Here is a 23,851-nt window from a genome sequence, read left to right as displayed (position 1 = left end):
CTTACAGGGTTATGCCTAAATGGGGCTCAAGTGCTATAGCAATAAATGTTGGCATGTCATGTACAATGATGTGAAAAGGTGCTTGGCTTTTTTCTTTCCATGCACAGTCAACTAGTAATAGGGAATTTGATATGAACTATATGTGCAGGCTGAGAAAAAAAGCAGTGTGAAAAGATGGGTGTGATAGGGAGTGAATGGTGTGCTTATGGAATTTACCTGGATCTTCAGACTGAATTGAACTAATCCTGTGTGTGACACTTCTACTCTGTGATAGAATATTGCTAGGCACAACTCAAAATCCCAGCAATCCCACTCCTGGGTATGTATCTGGAGGAAAATATAATTCAAAAAGACACATGCACCCCAGTGTTCACAGCAGCACTATTTAAAATAGCCAAGACATGGAAACAACCTAAATGTCTACCGACAGATGGCTGGATAAAGAAGATGGAATGGAATACTACTCAGCCATAAAAAAGAATAAAAGAATGCCATTTGCAGCAACATGAATGGCCCTGGAGATTGTCATTCTAAGTGAAGTAAGTCAGAAAGAGAAAGAAAAATACCATATAGTATCAGTTATATACGGAATCTTAAAAAATAAAGGACACAAATGAACTTATCTACAAAACAGAAACAAACTCAGACATAGAGAACAAACTTAAGGTTACCAGCAGGTAAAGGAGAGGGGAAGGGATAAATTGGGAATTCGAAAATTGCACCTCTTGGGGAGTGATAGGAATGTTAGCTATCTTGATTGTGGTGGTGGTTTCGTTGGTGTATACATCTGTCAAAATTCATCAAATTGTACACCTGAAAAACATTAAGTTTACTGTGCAGGAACCATTACACAGTAAAGGTGTTAAAAAAATATAAAAGAGGTGACACAAAAAAATATGACCATGTTGATTATCTGGCACTAAGTTCATTATAAAGAGTTTAAGTTTCATTGTCATTAGCATCCCCAGACAGAGACTCAGTCTCCATCAGACAACCAGAACCAGCTAGGAACATTTGCATGATGCCCTTCACAAAAAGGTAATGTTCTTTTATGATATTCACCAATAATGAATTTTTCTAACACTATGAAAATTTGTTCCGAATAATCATGCTAAAAGAAAGACTGAGTTGTCCTTCTATTTCCCTATGAAAATTTTCCTAAAATCATTGTTTATGAAGAGGCAATCAAAGAGTATCAAGGCAAAATCTACAGGAAAAAATAAGATAAGTTTCTGTAGGGCAGTTAATCGATAAAAATATTGTGTGGTTCTCCTGTACTTGGTAATGGTTCTCGTGTTTATCATCTTTCAAAAGTTATTCATCTGTTGTGCTTTCTTTTATTATCTTAAGTAAATATTGAGTTTCATGTCGAATTTTATATTCATAAACTGTGTTCCTTTTCATAAAAGATCCCCCAAATGAGATAAGCTTAAGACCCCACAAAAACAGTTTCTTCTCCAACCCCTATATAATTGCACGGGCTACTAGTTTTTATTCCACAGATGCCAATAGCAGCCTCAACACCAATTCCAAATATTCCATATTTTTCTAATGCCTGATGCCTGAACTTTACTCTCTGGTACTGAAGTAATAAAAACGTAGGGCCTTGGAGGGCCTAGAAATTATGCCATTTCCAAAGGTTAACTGCACAGATACAGGGACAGTCATTTGACAGTACCACTATCAGAATTGATCATTTTAAACATCGTTTAAAGAGGGCAGCTAAACAGAAATGGTTAATAGCATGGACTCAGCCACCGGACTTCCTGGGTTTAAATCATGACATAGCTTGGGGAAATGACCTAACTTCTCTATGCTTTAATTTTCTCATTTGTAACCTGTAGGTAATAATATTATCTACCTTACCAAGTTATTATGAAGACTAAATAATTTAATATGCATAAGCACTGAGTAGTACCTAGTACATACAGGCCTCATGAATATTTAGCTATTAAATTTATCTTATCATTCCTTTCAAGATTCAAATTGCAGCAAGAAAGAATCTGATTAGTTCGATTAAGAGACAGCTCTCTGACTGGTTCATGGCTCGCTTTGACGGACTTTTGTCCAGACAAAATAAAATGAGGGAGGGATGGTTTCCCAAAGGAAAGGAAGGGGGATTCTGGAAAAGCAGAGATGTCTGTTATGATCTTTTATACTTTGTAGGTAAAATTGGTTTCCCATCTGTCAGAGCACCTGTACCATATTATTGTATTTAGTTGTTTTCTTGTCTTGGTCCCTTTACTAGACTCTACGATCCGTGAGGACATAGTTTATGTCTTACTCATATAGAAGTCTATCCTAGTAGCAGGCATACAGGTGCTCAGTAGACATGTTTTGGATAAATAAATAAATGAAAGAGTGGATAAATGGCCCAATGCAGACTTTTACTTGTAGATCCAGACGTTATTATGGGGATTTTTAATCCTGGAGACTTTTATCCTTACCAATTTGAAAATTCCTCCCCTCAGCTGGTTTTGCTTAGCTCAGAAGTCTTTGATGTGCAAAATCATATAGAACAAAGTTGACCGTGTAAGTAATGGAGAAAACTGAGGATTGGAGAATTTTAGGATGGTTCAGCGGAAGAACAAGGACCTGAGGACATTAGAAATACTGACAAGAGATTGGCTGAAGCAATAGATGGTGACAGTCTAAGCTAGCTAGTGAACGAATTCTAGAGGAGGGCCATTGTGTAGTTAATTGTAGCTATTATTATATAGTCCCATGATACGTTATTATTTGAGCTCAGAGCATTATCTAAAGGTAAAAATGATGACAGAAAAAGAGCATTTTTTTAATCCAAATGTTTTATTCATTTTGAAGATTTTTGTGCAAGGCCTATTTATAGTGTTTGCCATAGTTCCATTAAAGTCAGAATGAGACGAGTAATAATATAGTTTTATGAATTTGCTCACCATTGAGAATTAGGAGAAAGAATAATTGTAGGGCATTTCCTATAATAGGTCCTCAAGAGATTTATTTTTTACCTGAATTGAGGTATTGTTACAGTAATTAATGGTTGGGTCTTTCAATTACTAAAGGAGCCATAAAGACGAAATCATCATGTTGTCTGTCTTTCTTTCTTCCTTTCTTCCTTTCTTCCTTTCTTCCTTTCTTCCTTTCTTCCTTTCTTCCTTTCTTCCTTCCTTTCTTTCTTTCTTTCTTTCTTTCTTTTTTTCTCTTTCTTTCTTTCTTTCTTTCTTTCTTTCTTTCTTTCTTTCTTTCTTTCTTTCTTTCTTTCTTTTTCTTTCTTTTGCATCTCTTTCTCAATAACTGCCCCTTTTGTGCAATAAAGTAGCTGATGAGTGAAATGGGAATGTAAGAACTGTTGTTTCTTCTCAGAGTGCCTAATTAGTGATGCACCAAAACACTATTTAACAAGCAAGATAAAAATAAAGTTTCTGTAAAACTGCAGGAGAGAATCAGAGAATCCCAGCGCTTAGGAACAAAGAGCAATAAATGCTGCTATTTGGTTTTCTGCTAGATGTGTTACTTTATTAACCAGTGGATAACTCAAAAAGAAAATTAAAATGATCATAACATAAAGCAAGTTTATCATTTCATCAACCTTTAACAATATAGAATATTACGAACTACGAATATTTTATAATTGAGTGCCAGTTGTATACGTTATTTTAAAATCTGAGAGATGATTGATGAGTATATGTTAGGAACGAGAGATGATGTTCCTTACTGTGGATGTTTACGTGCATTTGTGTTCGTGATGAGTAAGGGTGTGACTTAGACACAGTCTACTCAAGCAGTTTACTCTCTATGAGGAAGAAGTATGATGTATGTGGGGATACATAGGTTTTGGGATCAAGTTTACAAAACGATTTGAAAAAGAAGTAGTCACAGGTTAAATAAGAGAAAGGCAATATTTTGTGTCTGAATTTAGAATAGAACTGAAAACATATAGTAATATACCCTGAAAAATTTTTGTACATATAGTTTTTTAAAAAAAATATTTTGAGTCTACTTCATTTAATTCCTAAATCAAAAGGGATACCAGTTAAAAATAATAATACTGACTTTATAAAATAACAGCTGTACACACATTGGAATGCCCAAGGTGCTTTTATCTGGCCTATTGCAATGATTTTTAAGTGTATTTCAATACATTCATTTGGCCATCCTTTCCACCCATACATTATTACATTTGTTAATCTAACTTTTTATGACTACAAAGTCAAAAATCTAAATTATTTTCATTTCATTGTTCTCAGCGAATCATCATAGAAGAATTGCCATCCTCCCTCTTTTTCTATAACTCTTTTGGTGGGGGGCAAAGAAGGTCAGTGTCTAAGAAGATGGGCTGAGATTCTTTGGGAAAATTACTGAAAACAGTATAAAGTTTGTTCCTTTATCTGTAGACGGAATTAGATGTTGAGCTACATTTTGGCTTTACATAGTTAAGATTATTTGGACAAGTGTATAGGTCCAAATAATCATAACCAAATGGAAAATAACCATTTGCAAAGCATGGAATTAACCTTTGGGACCCGCACTCACATTTGAGACAGCTGTCTTTTTATGTAAAAGAAGCAACTGACAAGAATCAGAATTATTTCAAAATTCCCCTCAAATTACAAGAGAGTAAAATATAATCTATTATTATTACCCTTGGCTCCTTTCTTATTTGTTGCAGATCAGTAGCTGTTGACCTTTTAATATGAGCAAGAGGGAGTCATTATTCTCCCAAGTTCTCATGATTTTTTTTTCACATTAGAGTTTGCCTCTGATGAACTCTTTGTGCTGAGAGATGTGAGAGAGATTATTTCCAGCTTTATTCTAATGCTCTGCTGAGAATGCTCACATTCCAGAAACGAGGGAGAGAAGGAGAAAGACAAGGTGGCTGCATTTAACCTAGAAATTTGCCAAGTTTCAGAGGCTGCAAATTGATGTGGATCTGCTTCAGATGAAGGACTGAAGGACTCTCCTTCAAAACTGTTCTTTCCTCTTTAAAGTTCAAACTGTAAGCTGTTGTTTAGTAGTATAATTAATGGCTGCATTAAAAACGTATGAAGCATAAAAGTATAAAACTAACAATAAAACACGTTGAATTGAAATTCCAGAATGCATGAAAAAAATTACAACAAATTCTGGATTAGAAGGAGGAGGCGTGCGCGCACACACACACCACACACATTTTTCATCTATGTAATTTCATATAGCACCAGCAGAACATGGCCCCCTGAGCATAAGGGTAAACCTGATCGAGTTTTTCCACGATGACATCATCTCTTCCACTTACACGCTCACATCCTGCATTTAACCACATGCAGTCACATGGGCAAGACACGATTGTAAAAGGAGTGTAATTGGGGAACTGCTTCGTGATATTTGATAGCACTAATTGTGGTCACTGCTGTTTCAAAGCACTGTGGATATAGAATACTAGGTCAGGAAAAGTCACTCTCGCCATATGGAAAATAGAAAATTAATTATTTTAAAATGAGCTGTTACCTAATGCTTTGGAGAAATTCAGATCATTTAAACAAATCAATAGTGATTATGCATGCCATTTCTTAATGGAGAACAGTCACAGATTTTATAACAAGAGCCTTTTTTAGGGGAATGAAAATCAGGGGGAAAGAGTTTCTTTTTCATTTAAAAATGTCTAGGGATTGCTAGGTGATTCAAAATATAAGTACTTCCCATATTGATGTGTGTGTGGTCCAAGGTATGTGGTACTGGTACATTAGAGGCTAACGGCATAATGTTTTTTAGATGAGGTAACTGAGTTTACAGTGTACAGAAGTTTTCAACTGTATCTTAAGCTTTTAGAGGCTTGACTACATGAATACCTTCTATTGTTTCACTTAGCAGTTTGAAAATGCATGACATATCATGCATGAAGCTGTCTGGTATGTATTTGGTGTTTATATTGCTTTGCTGGTTGTGTCTAATTTCACACCAGCATAGACTTCTTGTCTAATGGATGCTGTTGAGCTGGACCTCACAGGTCTACAAGGCCTGTATTTGCTCAGCTACAAGAGCAAAGAAAGTCCAGAGTCAGTGACAGAGATGTCGATGATTTAACAGATAAAGGGAGCTTATATGCCTAAAGTAAGGTCCCGGAGCAACACCCCACCATGTGGGACAGACAGCAGGCAGGATGGGCAGGACATGACTGCAGTCTTAGCTCCTGGGGACAGGGGGAGGTTAGCAGTCATAGTGGGAATTGATGTCAGATTGGCTCATTTGTTACCAGGGAAACCAGCAGAGGAGCATGCCCCTGGCAGCCCCATTGTTAAGAACAATCACTAGCTGGAGCCTGGGGCAAGTATGTAGGAAGGTCTGTCCTGTGAATTGGGTAAAGCTAAGCAGGCCCTCCCTGGTCGAGCAGGGAATGTAAAGAGAGCAAGAGAACAGTCACCTTGAGTGGCCTGGCCATCCAGATGCCTGGTGAGCATCACTGCTCCATATGAGAAATAATGCAGCAATTTATGTATCTTGGAGCCATAATTTAAAAAAAAAAAAAAAATCAAAAATTAGCTCAATCAACTACTGTTAAAAAGAATTAAACCTTTGAAGTGCAAAGGAAGAAAGGAATCTTAAGGTGGAAGTCAACCAACTAAATTGTGAAAATCTCTTGAGAGTCCGTTTTGTACTAGGTGCTATGAAGGATGTGAAGGCAAATAAGTCATAGACTCTTCCTTTTAGATCAGGAGTCCTTGCTTGTTTCTGTGCAGTGCCCCCCATTAGCGATGGGGTGAAGACTGTGGATACCTTTTTAGAATGATGTTTTAAAACACATTAAACATACAGGACTACAAATACAGAATATAAGGAATCAATTACATTGAAATGCAGCTATTGCAATATTGAAAATAAATGTTAAAGCACAAATTAAAAATAAGGAAAAATATTTTGCTTACTTTTAGTACTCTGCCATTGGTCTCAAAAATACTATAGATTTAAAGTACAAGAGAAAGTAAACCCATTACTTCCAGACATCTGCAAAATTTGTAGTGTGAATTTAAAACATCTGTGACTTCTATTGGTGAGACAGCTACTGTAGTTTTATTGCATTCATGATAAAGGAATATTAAAATTTAGTTAGGGGAGAGAAAAAATAAAGATTATTTTTTCCACATCTCAAGTTCGTGGTCCTCCCAGACCAAGAACTCTTGTTCCAGATGATCACAACCTAGAGAAGCATATTGCCAACAACATACAGAACTCAGAATAAACAGATTTTAAACAAAGTACAGGGAGAAGATTAAGGCAGGAGAGATTAATCTTTATATCTTTACCTATATACTGTGTGTGTAAACATATATAAATATATATGTATAAATGACTTTATATATTATAAAAGAGGAACCACACCACATTTTGTACCATGTTCTCATACTTGCTATATTAAACATTGTTTAAAGATGGAAAAGTAGATGTCTGATCTTTTCTCTCAGACTAAATGAATACCACGTGATATGATGATAAAGCACACACTTACTAAGTACCGACTCTGGGCCAGTCAGAGTGAGCTTTTTCAATGAGTTAAGTCATCAGATAACTTAAAACTTAAGTCTATCATGTCGATCCCTAGCTCAAAATTCTCCAATGGCACCTTGACTTACTTGGAGTAAAAGCCAAAATCTTTGTAACAGTCTACCAGGCACTATGCACTCCGTTTCCCAGCTGTTTATCTGATAATATTTCATATAACTTTGCCCTAACCCCACTTTGCTGCAGTCATACTGGCTTCTTTACTGTTCTTTGAACCCAACAAGTGGGTTCCACTCACCACAGGGCCTTTGCACTTGCTCTTCTAGCTTCTTAGGGTGGTCTTTCCTTATATATGAGTATGACTTGCTCCTCACTCCCTTCAGGTCTCTGTTCAAATGTCATCTCTTGATTGAGGACTTTTCTAACCACCCTACAGAAAGTATCTTTTAAGGATGCTCTTCTTGATTTTTCAACAGATAGACATTTATGGAGAGGTAACAGTGTTCAGAATGCTGATAATTAAAAAGAAGAGTAAAGCACTACTGTCTCTTCTCAAAGGGCTTACAGTCTAGTTAAGAAAATAAAATATGAACATATAAACATACAGATATCAATGGTAAGTGCTCAATAAATGACATATACCAATGGGTCTCAAACTTTGTATCACCATAACATGTATTATATTGATGGCATTTTGTCAGTTATTCAACAAATACTTACTGAAGACCTACAATATGCAGGGCAAGGTACCTTGTGAAGTAGCAGGGAAAGGAGAATAACTTTAAGCTAATAATTCAGCCAGCAGTGAATTACAGCTGTGTTATGTTAAAATATGGGAAGTCCAAGTACATGGGCAAGTAAGAGGAAGACCTAACCTAGTCTTGTGGAAGAATTTCCCTGTTATTCTGAAGCAGGCATGGGGACGAGCCAGGCAGAGAGAAATAATGAGTATTTGAAATATAGAAAATAGCATATATGAAAGCCCTCATATGTGCAGGTGCGTGATGACTCTGAGGAACCAAAAGAAGATGTGTCTGGATACGAGGATGTAACACTAGAGCATCAAGAGATGAGACCAGAGCTAAGGGTTGTTGGATGTTGTCAAGATTATACCACTGAAGTGTTTAAACAGGAGCATAATAAACTCTTTTAAAAAGATAACAGTGTGGAGAATGGATTAGGAGAGGTGAAAATAGAGCTGAGGACCCACTTAGGAAGCTACTTTTCCAGGTCAGGAGAGTGGTGATGACCATTTAGCCTAGGATGGTAGCAGTAGTGTTGGAAAGAAGTAGTTGGTTTTGAGATGCACAGTTGGAGGGCTTGGCAGGAATTGGTGTTGAGTTAGACAGAAAGGGTAAGGGAGATTGGTCCAGGGTATCATACATGAAGAAACAGATGGATGATGGTGCTTTATTTTACAATTGAAAAGGCAGGGAAAGAGTCAGATTGAGGAAAGATCTTGGATTTCTATGCACATGTGCAGTGTACCCCCGTAAGTACCCACACATTATGGGTGCTGTGGGCTCCCTGTCACACCAATCCTTTCATTACTGGTCAAGAAAAAAATTTAAGCAAGTGAATAAGGGAAGACTCTTAGAGTTAACCTTGAACATGCTTTAATTGCCATGGACCTTAAAAGATATTCAGTTTTAAACGGTTAGAGTCATACTTTTTTGGATCACAAACATCTGTAGACTTAACTCTTAAGCAATTGAAACACATCGTTGTACATTGACATCTACTGGTATAGATAGGAGATTCTATAGACATTCAGGAAACAAGTCAGTTCATCAGAGTGCTCAGAGAAGTTTCCATGGACACAGTGGAATTTGAATTGTCCAGACCTGGTGCAAATAAATGGACAGAGAAAGAGCGAATGCAGTGTAAATTTGTGCTTAATGAAGCAAATATTGAAGTTGGAAACTTACAAACGTATTCTGGGGATAGTGAAGAGATCAACTTAGTTGATATGAATAGTACATGGGGAGAACTTTTGGCACATGGGCTGATTAAATTGATGACCTTTATAGCTGCAAGGCTTAAGCATTTTGAACCTTGTTTTGCAGGCAGCGAGCTGGAGACTGAAAGCATTCATTTTAGAAAGGTGAACATGGTGATGATGTGGAAATTGTGTTAGAAAGATCTGAGGCTGAAGATAGGAGGAACATTTTGTAGGGTTTCCGCATTTGTTCATACGTAAGACATTGAAGGATTTAGAGTAAGAGTGTCAATGCTGTATTGAAAGGGGCAGGATATTTGAATACATATTGATCAGAAAATAACAGTGAGCTGAATTGGTGACTTACGTGCCACAGTAGGAAGGGGTGAGAGAAGAATCAAAGGTATACTATGCTTTTAGAAATTTGAAAACCTACAATGATGAGGGGACAAAACTAAAAAAAAAGGAAATTCTGTTTGGGGAGAAATACAATCCTTAAATAGATATCCCAGATGGCAAGATGTATAAGTGGAACCAGGAAATATTTTTGAGACTGTTGTTGTGTTTCAGTGATCATTAAAATCCCCATCAGGTCATTGAAACCACAGGCTGAATTTTATATCATTTTTTTTTTAAACTTCCCTTTGCTTCCGTTTTCTAACAAATGTATATTTATACTGGATGGCAGGCATTATTCTAGGAACTTTCCAGATAGCCTCATACATCGCTCACAGCAACCCTATGATGTGGACACTGTTAATATGCCATTCCACAGGTGTAGCTGAGTTACTGTCTGAAATCACATGACTAGTGAGTCAAGATTCAGGATTCAGAGCCAGGCAGACTTGCTCCAAAGTTTGTGCTTGTAACCACTCCATTCTGCTGCCCCATGCTGGCTGTAATATATGCCTTAGCTGCACTCAGACTTGTATTTATTCAACAACTATTCCATAAATACTATTGGATAGGTATTATACTAGGTGCTGGGGTGAACAAAACCAACACTGTTCCATTCCTCATGGAACTAAGCCATCTGGAGGAAGAGACTTGCTCATCAATTCATCTCACACAGGGAACATGGCTGTAGGAGCATTTGAATATTGTAGATTTTAAGCAATTTATAAAGAAGTGTTGAGGGGTGGTGCTTTGGGGGAAGTGATCCATCATCCAGGGTTGGAAGGTAATCGGGCAGAGAGGCATGAGGAGGGCAGAGGACAGTTCCATGTGGGGGCTGGGTGGTGGGAGGGAGCGTAGGGAGTACGCGGGCGTGGGAACAGAAGCAAGGTGGCTAGAGGAGACTGCAGGGCCCTGGTGCTACGTCGGTAGGTAGGAGCCAGGCTCAGACAGACTGTGAAAGCCATGTTATCAGGAGATTTGTCTTTATCCTAAAAGCACTGGGAAGCTAAATTTGCCTTTTGAAGCTTCCACTGAGATTAGAGTGTGGAGGATGCGGATGAATGCACAGCATGATTAAAAAAAAAATTAGAGGATGGATAGAAACAAATTGTAATTAAATTACCATACAAATATAAAGCAACTCTTTTAATTTTCCCCTATGTATTTGTGGGCTTCTTATACTAATTACAGATGTGATGATGTAACTAGTGTTCAACTCTCATCAGGACATTCTTCGTAAATAGACTGAAAATAGATGTGCATTTGAAAAAATTGACATTAATTGAAGATAAACTATGGGCTAGGATTGGTGCTAGGCACTTTTCAAAACATCTTGTTTAATCCTCATAACAAGTTACAAATGATGGACTTGAGGTTTCAAAAGGTTAGATAGATTACCGTCCTTGGTTATCATCTTTTTGCTAGTGATTTGTTGTCAAAGTGTAATCCTTTCCTCTTTGAATTATTAAAGTTTAACATCCCTGTGTTTAAAACCTACTGAGCATTTAGGAAGATATTATCGGTCAATTGATGGGCATTTACAGTGTCCCCCAAATCGGCAGTCCAGTGGAGTAACCAAAAAAAAAAAAAAAAAAAAAAAAAAGTCTGGTCAAAATACTTCAAAATCAGTAGCCACTAAAATAAATTGAGTTTCCTGGAATCCATCCATTAAGCAATCTTTGGACTTTTGAAAAATGCTTTTGTTTGTTGGATATTTTACAGACGGGTACTAAAAACTAATTTTAACTAAAATATTAGAGTCAGTGGCCCTGTGAACTCAAAATTTGCTTCCAGTCATCATAAATTATTGTACCTTAGAATGTACAAAATGTTTGTGGGAAAGATACATTTTAAAATAATTTTCCTGCCTATTTCCTTAAGGTAATTTCTTTACTGTAGAAAGGACACAGAAAACTGACATATACTCTCAAAAACATTTAAAAAATTATTATCAATTTGTTTGAACTCCTATAATTAATTGTTTACTGATAATTTTGTTGAGACTCTGAGGGACCGTCACACCTGGCATCCCACACTCCTTTCTCTGAGAAATCTTATATTCACAAATAAGTTTTTCTTCCTTCCATTCAAACCTAACTCTTGCAAGCTTACTACTCTTACTATGATTTAGAGGTGTTCCAAGATGGCAGTGGCAGATGAAAAAGAAATCACTATTTTTCACTTCCGTAGAATTAGCTGAAAAAAGTTCTTTTGTTCCTTAAATCCACCTTTGACAACAAATGACCTAGTTTTTTTTTCCAAAGTGTGCATATAATTAGGTTACTTCTTAGTTTAAAATGTTACCAATTTTTTATCACTCCCCATTATGAACACTGAGATTGTGTAACTGCTTACAGATACAATTGTTCAAATTCAGAGGATTTTTCACCTTAAAGTGTACAGATTTACAAGTTCTTCTGAAAAATTGGAATATCTAACAATACTGGGACTGCATTTCTTTATGATAACAGTGAGTTAGAACTAAATAAATATGGCTGCCCCTCCTGGACATGGATGGCATGAGCTTCTTAATTTTCCATTATCTCCACTACTCCCTATAGTCAGTCCCCTAGAGCTAGCCACTTCTTTCTGTTACTTAATCTGCCTGACTTCTTCTGGGCCTTTGAGTTTATAACTCCTGCTTGAGGTTACAATATCAGTAATTCTTGTTAAGCATAAGATACCCATTGTGGTCCTGGTCTAATAAACTTTTCTGCTCTCATTTCCTCCTCCACATGCATTCTGTACTCATCCATAACACCTTGCCTCCCTGTCAAAGATTTCACTTTATGGAATGCACTGCTCATCATTTTTTATGCCTGGTGAGCACTTGAGATCCTTCGATTTTATAAATTGCAGCTCCTCTGTGAGGCTTTTTTATAATGATGCCCCATCAACCCCTCCCCAAAGTTAAATGCACATCCTTAAATTTTCCAAAGAACTAAGTTTAAACTTCTGTTTGAATGCCTAAACTTCTATTGTAATTCTTACCATACAATATCATGATTTTTAAGTCTGTACTCAAAGATCCTGAGGGTCTCCAGAAATGAACCTTGACTTTGTCTGTCTCCAGCATCTAGTGTTAGACCAGGTGTAGAATTGTGATTTAATAATGATTGGTTGAATCAAATCAGATTAGGTTTCTATTTAAAAGTTTTTTAGATAGACCCACCAAGAAACTGAATTTTAAAGTGTAGAACTAGACTTCAGGAATTTTTAAGAAGATAATCTCTGTCTAGCCGTGTGTAAACCATTAGTTGGGAGAACAGAAGCTTTTCATGGCAGCATAGCATTTAGATAATGATTCCCATGTGGGTGTATATGTAAAATTAGGCAAGATGAATACAGAAATGGAAAGAATGCATTTGTTTTTGAACTTCCTCTGTTTTTTTCTTTTGTGAAGCATTTGGTATGTCTTAAATGAACTATCAATGACATTATAACTTTTTCATAGAATTTAATTTTTTGAATAATTTTAGATTCATAGCAAAATTAAGCAGAGAGTATAAGAGAATAGTACACTTGTTATAATCAACGAACCTACACTGGCATGCCATCATCATCCAAAGTTCACAGTTCCATTAGTGTTCCCTCTTGGTGTTGTACATTGCAGAGGGTTTGGCAAATGTATAATGACATAGATCTGCTCTTATAGTATCATTCATAATAGTTTCACTGCCCTAAAAACCATGTGTTGAGTCTCATACCTGTTTATACCCCTCTTCTCCCAAACTCCTAGTTATTTTACTATCTCTGTAGTTTTACCTTTTCCAGAATATCATATAGTTGGAATCATACAATATGTAACCTTTTCAGATTGGCTTATTTCAGTTAGTAATATACACTTAAGGTTCCACCATGTCATTTCATGGCTTGAAATCTCATTTCTTTTTAGCACTGAATAATATTTCATTTTCTGGATATACAGAAGTTTATTTATTCATTCACTTATCGAAGGACATCTTGGTTGCTTCCAAGTATGGGCAATTATGAATAAAGCTGCTATAAATATATGTGTGCAGGTTTTTGTGTGGATGTAAGTTTTCATCTCATTTAAATCTTAACTTTCTATTGTCCATCTCTATCTTTCAAGCCTGGAGTATGAGACCTTAATTTCCAGCTACATTTTATATTGTGCCAGAGATAATTTCAGATAATTAAAAATACTTAACATTTTCTAGCTTTATTGGTCAAGTAATTTCTCTATGATTTTACAGGGTATACCAGAAGTCTACTTTGAGAAAACTTTTTTAGAATTGTTTCTTATTTATGTCAATATTCTTATGTTACTCTAGCATGAATATTACACCAAATTTTGCTGCAGGACCTGTTCTCCACAGAGTGGAATCTATCTTGAAGAGGGAAAGGATGGGGAAGGTCAATTTTGAGTTCAGTGCCAGCAAGTTCAGCTGCTAGAATGCTAAATCACTGCTCACTCTGTCCGAGGCATGAGGTCTAGAGCAGGGTCTGCAGAAGAGGTCGGTAGTACCAGGAATAATTTTTCCCCTGTTTTTAATTCCAGTAATTTTAATCATGAAGAATATATTTTCATCCTTTCTAAATCCACTTGGTAAATACATTTAGATACCTTGGTACTATGAATGTTCAATGAAATCATTTTTGAGAGTTTTTTTTTTTTTAATAAAATATATGGTAAAACTAAAAGGAGCAAAGGGATTCAGTGGAAACACTGATTCCATCATGGAAAGAGTGACTTTATTGCCTGCATATTTCAAAGTATATTCTATATACCCTTTGGAAAAGGAAAGATATTAGTTCTTGGCAATTTCCATTTCTACTTTATATATCTCTTCTGTTTTATATCTGAAATGTCTACTTGATATCATCAAGGGGAGTATTTGGTCTCAAACTTCTTTGAAGAATGGATTATTTAAACTACTAGTATTAAATTCTCAGTTCCCTGCATATGGAGAACTAAAGATGCTATTCTCTCCAACTTTTTTTTCTAGGTTTAGTAGATGAAAGAAAATACACAATTCTTTATTTTAATGTTACCTGGCCAAAACCTTGGGAAATAAATCAAATACTGAAATATATTAAACTTGAAGTGTGTGGGTATGAGAGTCTGAACAATTTGATTTTGACTGAATGAACTCAGATTTTCATCTTAGAAAATGTTGATACTGTTGTCTACTAATTTCATGGCATCATTTTCTGAGAATTAAAGAGGATACTGTGTATGAAAGTATCTATTGTACGTGCCTAGAGCGTGGTGGGCACTCACAATGTTAATTTATTTCTTCCCCACCCACCATATGATTAAGAAAACAAGTCGGTACTGTTTATGTGTAAAGCACTATATTTGGCACTGTGGCAGAATAATGATACGTAACACCCTGGTTCTCTAGGCACAGATTATTATAAATATTGTAAGTAGAATCAGTCACTGCTGCCCTTCTGAAGCTGTAACACCCACGACACCATATCTATGACATACATGTGGTGAACTCTGCAGCTCATAAGTAAAATCTTTCTAAATGACAGACATAGTTGTACGTCTCTGTAACTATATCCAGGGGAACTATTGGATTTGGAGGGAATTGAAAGACACGGGGACAGTAGTAGAGGGAAAGTAGTCAAGTGGTCAAATATCAGACTCTCTGAAACCCCGAGTAATGATTTTACTTTCCCGTTATGAACGTGCTGCCTAATAGGATAGCCACAAGCCACATGTGGCTGTTTAAGTTGGTTAAAAAGAAATACCATTTAAAATTTAGTCTCCAGTCACACTCACCAAGTTCATGTGCTCAGTAATGTACATTAAGTAACCACATGCCACTAGTGGTTACTGTAATGGGTAGCACAGATAGAGAACATTTCTATTATTACCGAAAGTTATCTTAGAAAACTATTTTAAAGGTGAGGTTCAAGTTTAGGGCAAAGATAGAAATAAATGGCTTGCCAATCTTTTTCTGAGTTCTTGTACCCATTACAGAAAAAGTGAAATGTTTGCAGGGAAATATGAGAAAAGGAACTCCCAGGCAATTCAGTATATTTTTACTTGCACTGATGGCAATGATAATAAATAAACTTTATTTATCATAAAAAGCACACAAACGTTAGCCACTGTATATAAAAATAGATAACAAAAAAACAAATGTCTTCTGTATAGCACGGGAAACTATATTCAATATCTTATAATAACCTTCAATGAAAAAGAACATGAAAATGAATATATGTGTGTATATGCGTGACCGGGCCATTATGTTGTGCGCCAGAAATTGACACATTGTGACTGACTAAACTTCAATAAAATAAACTAACTAATTAATTAATTAAAATAAATAAATGAAAAACAGTAAAATAATATATAAATGACCTTTATTGAACACTTACTTCTACATTTGAATTATATTATTTAATTTGTGCTTGCACACACACACAGCGAATGAGATTTTTTTTTCCCTATGTGCTTTGATTGGAAGAGAAGACTGAGGCACAGAAACATTAAGTAATTTATCTAAAGTCTCATAGCAAGAAGGTGGCATAGCTGAGTTTGAACTCAGGTAAATGGAGTCCAAAGCCCTAGGAGGTGATTAACCAAAGAGGTAATGGACTGAATTAAAAGCTCTTAGAAGTAAACTAAAATTCTTTCTTTTTATTGCAAACTAACTTGGTTGTTGTTCTGAGGGAATGGGGAGGACACTTTCAGAATTCAGACCATTTTCTTGTATGTTAGTCATTCTATCCGTATTTTAGGGGCCATGAGTATATAACTGGGGTTAATACAGTTGAGCGATAAAAAGACTCTCAATATTAGAAAAGACTCTCAGTCAGACTCTCAATATTAGGAAAGTTCACATGCATCCTGCTGACTAATTGCACACAGTCCCAATGGTTTTTGGTAGTCATTTGTCCTCTTGCTAACACAAAATACTGAATCCCACTCAGTGGAGGCTGGAATACAGTGGCATGACTTGCTAGTGAGTAAGTCAGCCTAAATTTCTACCCAATCTCAGGACAGCCTGACAACTATTCTCTACTCATTCTATATTAGGTAACTTTCAAAAAAGTTCGAAAGTATTACTTAAATTTTTCAGTTATGCTTTTCTTAATTTATGAGAAGCATTTTATGTATAATTGTGCTATAAAAAGAGATACAAAGTGGGCATTTTTTTCTAGGATTTTCATGAGAGCCTAGAGAAATTAATAAATTTTTTAAAAGTCACAGAATTTGGAGAGATGTAATTGCTAACGTCTTCAGAACTTTATAAATTTGTGTGTGTGTGTAAAATATGTCAAAAATATTTTTACATTCAAAAGGTATTGGGTACTGGTATTATTGATCATTTGTTCTTTAATTCAAGTGAAATTGGATTTCTGCTCTGAGACTTTTATTTATAAATGAATGGCACAGCACCCCTGGGAAGAATTTTGACCCTTTGATTTTTGGTTGGTATGCAGCCAGGAAGAATACTAGATCCTACAAGCTATGAACTACTGCTCTCGGCTGATGAGCAGAGATACTTACTCTTGTTTATATGTGATGGACTTCACAGGTCCCGTGTGTGAAGCTTCTTTAGGCATCTGGACTAATGAGAATGACTTTTTAAAATTTGACCCAACAAAAGATTTTATCTGGATGAGATTGGAAGCTTCCATTCACAGAGTTTACAGTTTTCTAGTCTTCAGCTGACGTGGAAGTACTGACTCTAACAGCTCCAGGACAGGAACAAATACCCTATAAATCACTTACATGCCACAAGTTTAGGTCTTTGGTGCCACTGAATTCCTCTTCCTTGAAGGTTCCCAAGTTACCAAGTGTCACTAGCTAGCTCTCATTTTATTTGTCCTAAAGTAACTCTCATGTCTTTCAAGGTGATTGAGTTTTAAATCAATGCTTAGACTCTGGCATATGATATGTAGGTTACTTTGTAAGGACCATAAACTTCTAGGGGGAAAAATGCTGTTTTCATTAATATGCTTAGTGTTTGTGCTTATAAGTTCTTAAAGAGTAGGCTGAATGATTTTTGAGGGCTTGTGGCTTGTGGGTACTCTCTCAAAATGTGTCCTTGGTGGATCAAGTGTCAAAGCAATCTCTAGCTTCTCTAGTGCAATCTGTGTACTGTGGTCCTTTTTGCCCTGCAAGCCATGCGCCTCGTGTCCTTTGGCATGCCCTTAGTTCTGTCAAACATTTTATCGTTCCTAGGTTATAGTTCCTGTGTGCAAACTCGTTCATCAGTTTGAAGTGATTTCACAAGTTTTTTTCCCCACCCAGGATAGACATGGTAGATGTTTTTCCCCTCTTAATGGAGGCACTGGGGATTGAACCAGGACCTCGCACACACGCAGCACATGCTCTGCTGCTGAGCTCTATCCCTTCACCCAACAGGTGGTAGATTTTAAAATGGGTCAGTGTTTGAATCTTTATATGTTCTTGTCTTATGTGCATCATAGAGGAATTTTACAGTCACTTCTTGAAGATTTTTTTCCACCAAATCTTCTTTTTTATATTTTGGCTGACATAATTTACCTACTTTGATTATTTAATCTGAAAATACTGATAAACTGTAAAAGTCACTCAAAATCCTACTACATACTATGGCATTATGTAAATCTATGCATCAATCACCTGCCTCAAAGATAATTACTATCGATTTGATGGATGTCCTTCTTGAATTCTTCCCAAATTAATATTATGTAAATAAATATAATATTTGTATTTATAATTGACATTTATATGCAATTTAACATTATATACAGCCATCTTTAACATTATATATGACTAGTATATCTGTGTATACGCACACATCATAAAAAGAAATTGTATCATACGTATCTGTGTTCAAATTAATTGGTTTCTGCTTAAGAGTATATACTGAACATCTTTGTGATTCAATGCATACACATTTATCTAATTCTTTTTAAATGATTGCATAGAGTTTGGTTGTATTTGTATACTATATATTATTCAACTAGCCCATTCTTGACTTATTCTTATTTATATTTCTTTCCTATTCGACCAGTGTTGCAACAAATATACTTGAACATGTATTTTTAAGCACTAATACCATTATATCTGTAGGATAGATTTTTAGAAGTGAATTGTTAGATTTAAGGATATGTATTTTTTAATTTAAATAAAAATTGACTAATTGATGTTTATGAATATTTTATAAAGGAAACATTATACTGTGCTATTTCTTATTGTTTTTATATTTCCTATAGGAAAGCATTGGAAACCATTACATAACCAACTGGTTAAGGGGGTGTTGTTATATGTACCTATATATGTGTGTATATTCATGCAAAGTCTACCCTAAAATAAATTCAGTCAGCAACAAAGAGATGGATCTTTGAGATTATACAGATACAGCCTTTGAATGATGTAGAAACTGAATATTTTAGTTATGTAGCTATAAAATCCCTGAACAGGAAAAATGCTAGTAATCGTTTGATGTTAGCAAGGCTTCACCAACACGCTAAGACCACTATTTCATTTCTTTGATAACCAACCTTGAAAACCTTGACCTCAACAGTCAACAGCATTTTGTTTATATTTGTTGTTTACAGTGAATAGAGGAAATAACCTATCTGTAAATTTAAATTACAGAGTGCTTCTCCTTTGATCTTTTTGCTCTTAGAGGCAACATTCTGTCTAGCCCAGAGCATCCAAATACTTGGCTCAGTTTTTTGCATCACATAGAATCATACTCTATAAGTTCATGAAGTGCCATGAAAACGGGTGATATTCTATTACAGAAAAAACCTCACACAACTCTTTATAACATTTGGTTTGGTACCAAGGGAGATCTCCAGGGCTGAAACTGTCTAAGACGATTAATAGAAAGTCTCTCCAGGTTCACACCCTCCCTTATTGTAAGTATTTTCTTATCCCAGAAGAGAAATGATGCAGAATGTAAATAATATGTTTCAAGGTTCTGATAGCAGAAATCCAACCAGAATGACTTTTATATTACATAACAGCGCAGTGACCTATGATTTAAAAGGAAATAGTCTGGAAGGAAGATGATAGAATGTTATTGTTGAAAGATAAAAGATTTTTAATAGTTCCTTTTCTTGATATTTGTGATAGGGGCATGGATGTTCGATAATTCTTGGCATTATAATTTTGACATTATAATTCTCATGGAATTTTTATTGTGTGTGTAGGCATATAAGAATGCAGGTGTGTGTGTTATACTTTATCTACATTCATGTACTGTATTTGTGTTTCATTCTTCTTTCACAAATGAGAAATACATTTATACATACTTTATGAAAAATACTGACAGAAAACTTAGATGAAAGAGAAGGCCAAAGCAATAATAGAAGAGAAAGAAAAGAGGTGACCTGCGCCAGGGAAGGGACTTGTGTATATTTACCTCTGGGTACTAGAAAGGCAAGGATGTGCTTACAGGCACAGATTTCCATAGTCTCTTAATTACTGGCTACATCCCATTTGCATTTCACGTCCTTTTCTATAGTTCTTCACAAACCTATTTATTGACATGAGGTCCTACCAACGCGTTTTGTTGACAACGTAAATGTACATTTAATGTGTCTCTGTGATGACTTTGCTAGATATTCCACCAGAGTGAGGTTTCTTTGTTTTTCAGAATCTGCCCTTGAAGAAGATTCCCTGCAAAGCCAGCGCGCCTTCAGGATCCTTTTTCGCCAGAGACAATACGGCAAATTTCCTATCCTGGTGCCGAGATTTAGGGGTAGACGAAACGTGTCTGTTTGAATCCGAAGGTTTGGGTATGTATTTGTTTCCGAATTTTTAGCTGATATAACATTACAGTTATTGTTGGTCAATGTAACTACCCAAACTAACTTTTTTTGTGTGGGATGTCATTTCACAGTCTGCTAACTTCAAAACAATTGTAGTTTGTTGTCAACTTGAGCCTTTGAAGGTAGAAAACTGCACCCTCTTACTCTTGGTCACCTTGTGCATAAAATAACAGGAACACAAGTAGCATAATTCTTTCCTGGCTAAAAACAAGTATATACAATGCAAAACTGGGGGTACTTGGAAAATGGAGAGTTAAATTTTACCACCAGGCTCTTACTTGGACTAGAAGGGTAGCTATTTATTCTTCAGCCAGCCATCAAGAGCCCTTTTGTCTTTTCGCCTCTACAAGTATGAAAACACCATCTGCCATAAGCTCTCTCTTTGTTGAAACTGATTTTTTTTTTTCAGTTAGTTAATATCAGACAAGCAAGCAGGAGATTAGGATAATTGAAAATGACGGAATAAAAGGCAGATACCTTAGTGCCTGGGCCTACCCAGATATCTGGGGGAGAGGGGATTGGTTTGTTTTATGATTGAATTTTGGCAAATCCACTTCCAGACCATAGCGTCTGGTTTTGTATTTCCTTGGGTGAAAACATACATTGGACCATTCAGTGTTTTGACATTACTTGATACCTTTAAATGATCAGACCTCCTACAAGATCTAGTCCAGTATAACCCTAATATGGAAAATTTGGGGATTAAAGTTCAGTTCTAGTAAAGCGGAACTAAGTGAAGATAGGACACATTTAGAAGGGAAAACTGAAGCTTTGGTTCTTTTGCCTGAGGCTTTAAAAAAATCAATTCACAAAATCACATAATACTAAATATTAGCATCAAAGTAAGCTGAGCATCCTTCAGAGAGAACAAGGATGCAAATTGCCTCCCAACAAGGAAAATACTCTCTGCCTCTAGGCCTCGCAGAACAGTGTTCCCCTGCTGAACCCAGGAAATTGATGGCAGCCTCTAAAATCTTACTCACTTTATGTGCTTAAGGAGATTGGTGTTTGTACTAAGAGCTGATGTGATATGGAAAAGACTGTCATCAAATTTCTGAGAATTCTCTCAGCAGAGAATACCGTGAACTTAGACTAGAACATTTTATACCCGAAAGAAAAAATAAGCCAGAATAGTTGCACAGCAGCGCACTGTATGCAACACCGTGCTCCTTGAGTGCTCATTGTATACATGGGCTTTCAGCGTTCTTACTGTTTCCACACAGCAAAGTAAAACAGACTCAGTGGAGGACAGGCATGGATATAATTCTTTTTCATTCTGGTGGTTGTTTTACAAATGGATGTTAACTCTCAGGTTGATAGGAAACTATGTGAGAGGAAGATTATAGGAAAAGAGTGTGTGGCAAAATTATTTGTGAAAAAAAAATCCTTGCAAGACCTAGTCAATGTCTGCGTGTACACGCACACACATTTACATATATATATATATACACACACACACACACATACACACACACACATATATATATGTGTATATATGTATATACATTTTTAAAAATCAAATCTTCATCACAAGAAGTACACTTCATGTGTGGACAGTTAACATCATGATTTAAAATTCTGGCGTGCCCCTGCCTCGCTAAAGAATGGCTACGTCGGGGAACTGCTTTCTTTGTTTGGTAATTTGTTCATTGCACAGGTTTCCACTAAAAAAGCATTTTCCAGTGACGGCTACAGGCCAAGGAATTACCAGGAGCTGTGAATGTAAATATGATCTTGTCTCAGTTTTCTTAGCCCCATAAGTTCTGCTGTTGATTGAACTAATAAACCTTTCAGCTGGACTCCAGGAAGCTTGAATGGCTTTTTAAAACCCCATTCATGTAATAAATAATACATTTTATCTTGAAACAGTAAAGCCTAAAGCAGCTTATAGAACAATGGCCCTGGTATATAAACACATACTCCAGAGCACATAAAATTATGCCAGGAAGAATTTTGAGATGGTTGAGTTCTTCACCCTGTTTGAAAAAAACCTGACTTTATATAAAAGAAAGCCCAGGATAATTTATATGCAATAACAATTGAGTATTTTGTTAAAATTTCTTTGATTTTTGATTATGTTCTTTAGTACCACTTAGCTTAGACCTTGCAATTAAAATGTATTTGTATAGCCAAGAAATTTTAATAAGACCAAATGTTCAAGGCTATACAATTTTTTAAATAATTTTTAAATCTGTCAATACCAAACTAAATCATATAGTTAGGCTTTCTAGTTTGCTGCTCAATGAAAAGATAAATGTGAAATTTCTGCTGTTTAGAATAGGACACGAGGTGATGTGCAGTAGGCCCCGTGGAGACGGAAGAAGGGAGCCAATATCATAGCATTGACTTTAGGATTATTCAGAGACAGGAAACAGCCGTGCCCAGAGATGTGCGTATAATCAAGAGGAAGGACGATGAGAAATTCCAGGTCCCCAGGTGGAACCCGTTCTCCTTGGATTTTTCTTATTATTCACCGAGGGTGAGGAAGTGATTGAGCCACCGCCACTGAAGGCCTTGGACTCCACAGAATTGACTTTCTTGGAACAGTAACACTGTGTCCTCTGCTTGATGTCTTTTCACACTTCACCTTTGAAAGGGAATTTAGGGCAAGGGTTTTTTTGCTTTTTTCCCTACCTCAAGATTTCATTTCAGTAGCACACAAGATGAAGAGCATCCTTTGTGTCCTAGGGTTTTGAACAGCAAATACAATGAAAAGATGCCCTGATGAAGGGGAAACATCTGTCTGAATGAATGATAAAGTAGATCACTGTACTGAGTGTATCAAGAGGCTTCTGTCTTTAGCTGTTCAAAGGTCTCTGCCTGCATAAAGCATTCTTATCTTTGTGGCAACTGATACGCCACCCTCTGTTGCCGTGCTATTTTGTACGATTATTTGTGAGAGGATCTTGATTCACAACTCAGTCTGTTCTCTTTCCACAACAGCTAATGACAAGAACTCTCAGTGGGTGGGGAAGCTATGCCAGCGATGCCCTGGGGAGGATGGGCAGCACCTTGCTCCATATGCTTCTCTCCTGCTTGTCTTTTTGATTCTTGGCGGATAACTTTCTGTACCACCATGCAATCAGATACAGAGTACAACCTGCAGTTTATCTTCAAAGACATTCTTGAGAGAGAATGTTTCCTCTTTCAAATGTCAGTTCTTAGATCATAAGTTCAACTAATATCCCAAATGGTGTTTCGGAAATGAGCCAACTGAAAAATGGATAAATGTCATGGACACCCTATTCATAATAGACTTTCATATCTTTTTGGGGGGTTTTTCCTAAGTCCAAAAAAGATATAAAA

At 36.2% G+C, this 23,851-nt stretch overlaps 1 protein-coding gene across 3 annotated transcripts in view; it reads left to right on the top strand.

Moving 5' to 3' along the window:
* GAS2 (growth arrest specific 2) overlaps positions 1-23,851 on the top strand; it is a 119,758-nt gene that overhangs the window by 23,764 nt on the left and 72,143 nt on the right. For all 3 annotated transcript variants that reach the window (XM_074372229.1, XM_074372230.1, XM_074372228.1), the window contains exon 4: positions 20,371-20,512. In XM_074372229.1, coding sequence (XP_074228330.1) covers positions 20,371-20,512 — 142 coding nt within the window. The remainder of the gene's footprint in view (positions 1-20,370; positions 20,513-23,851) is intronic.

This window comes from Camelus bactrianus, chromosome 10 (genome assembly GCF_048773025.1).
Source record: "Camelus bactrianus isolate YW-2024 breed Bactrian camel chromosome 10, ASM4877302v1, whole genome shotgun sequence".
Classification (NCBI taxonomy): Eukaryota; Metazoa; Chordata; class Mammalia; order Artiodactyla; family Camelidae; genus Camelus; species Camelus bactrianus.
This window is presented reverse-complemented; position numbering and strand designations above follow the sequence as displayed.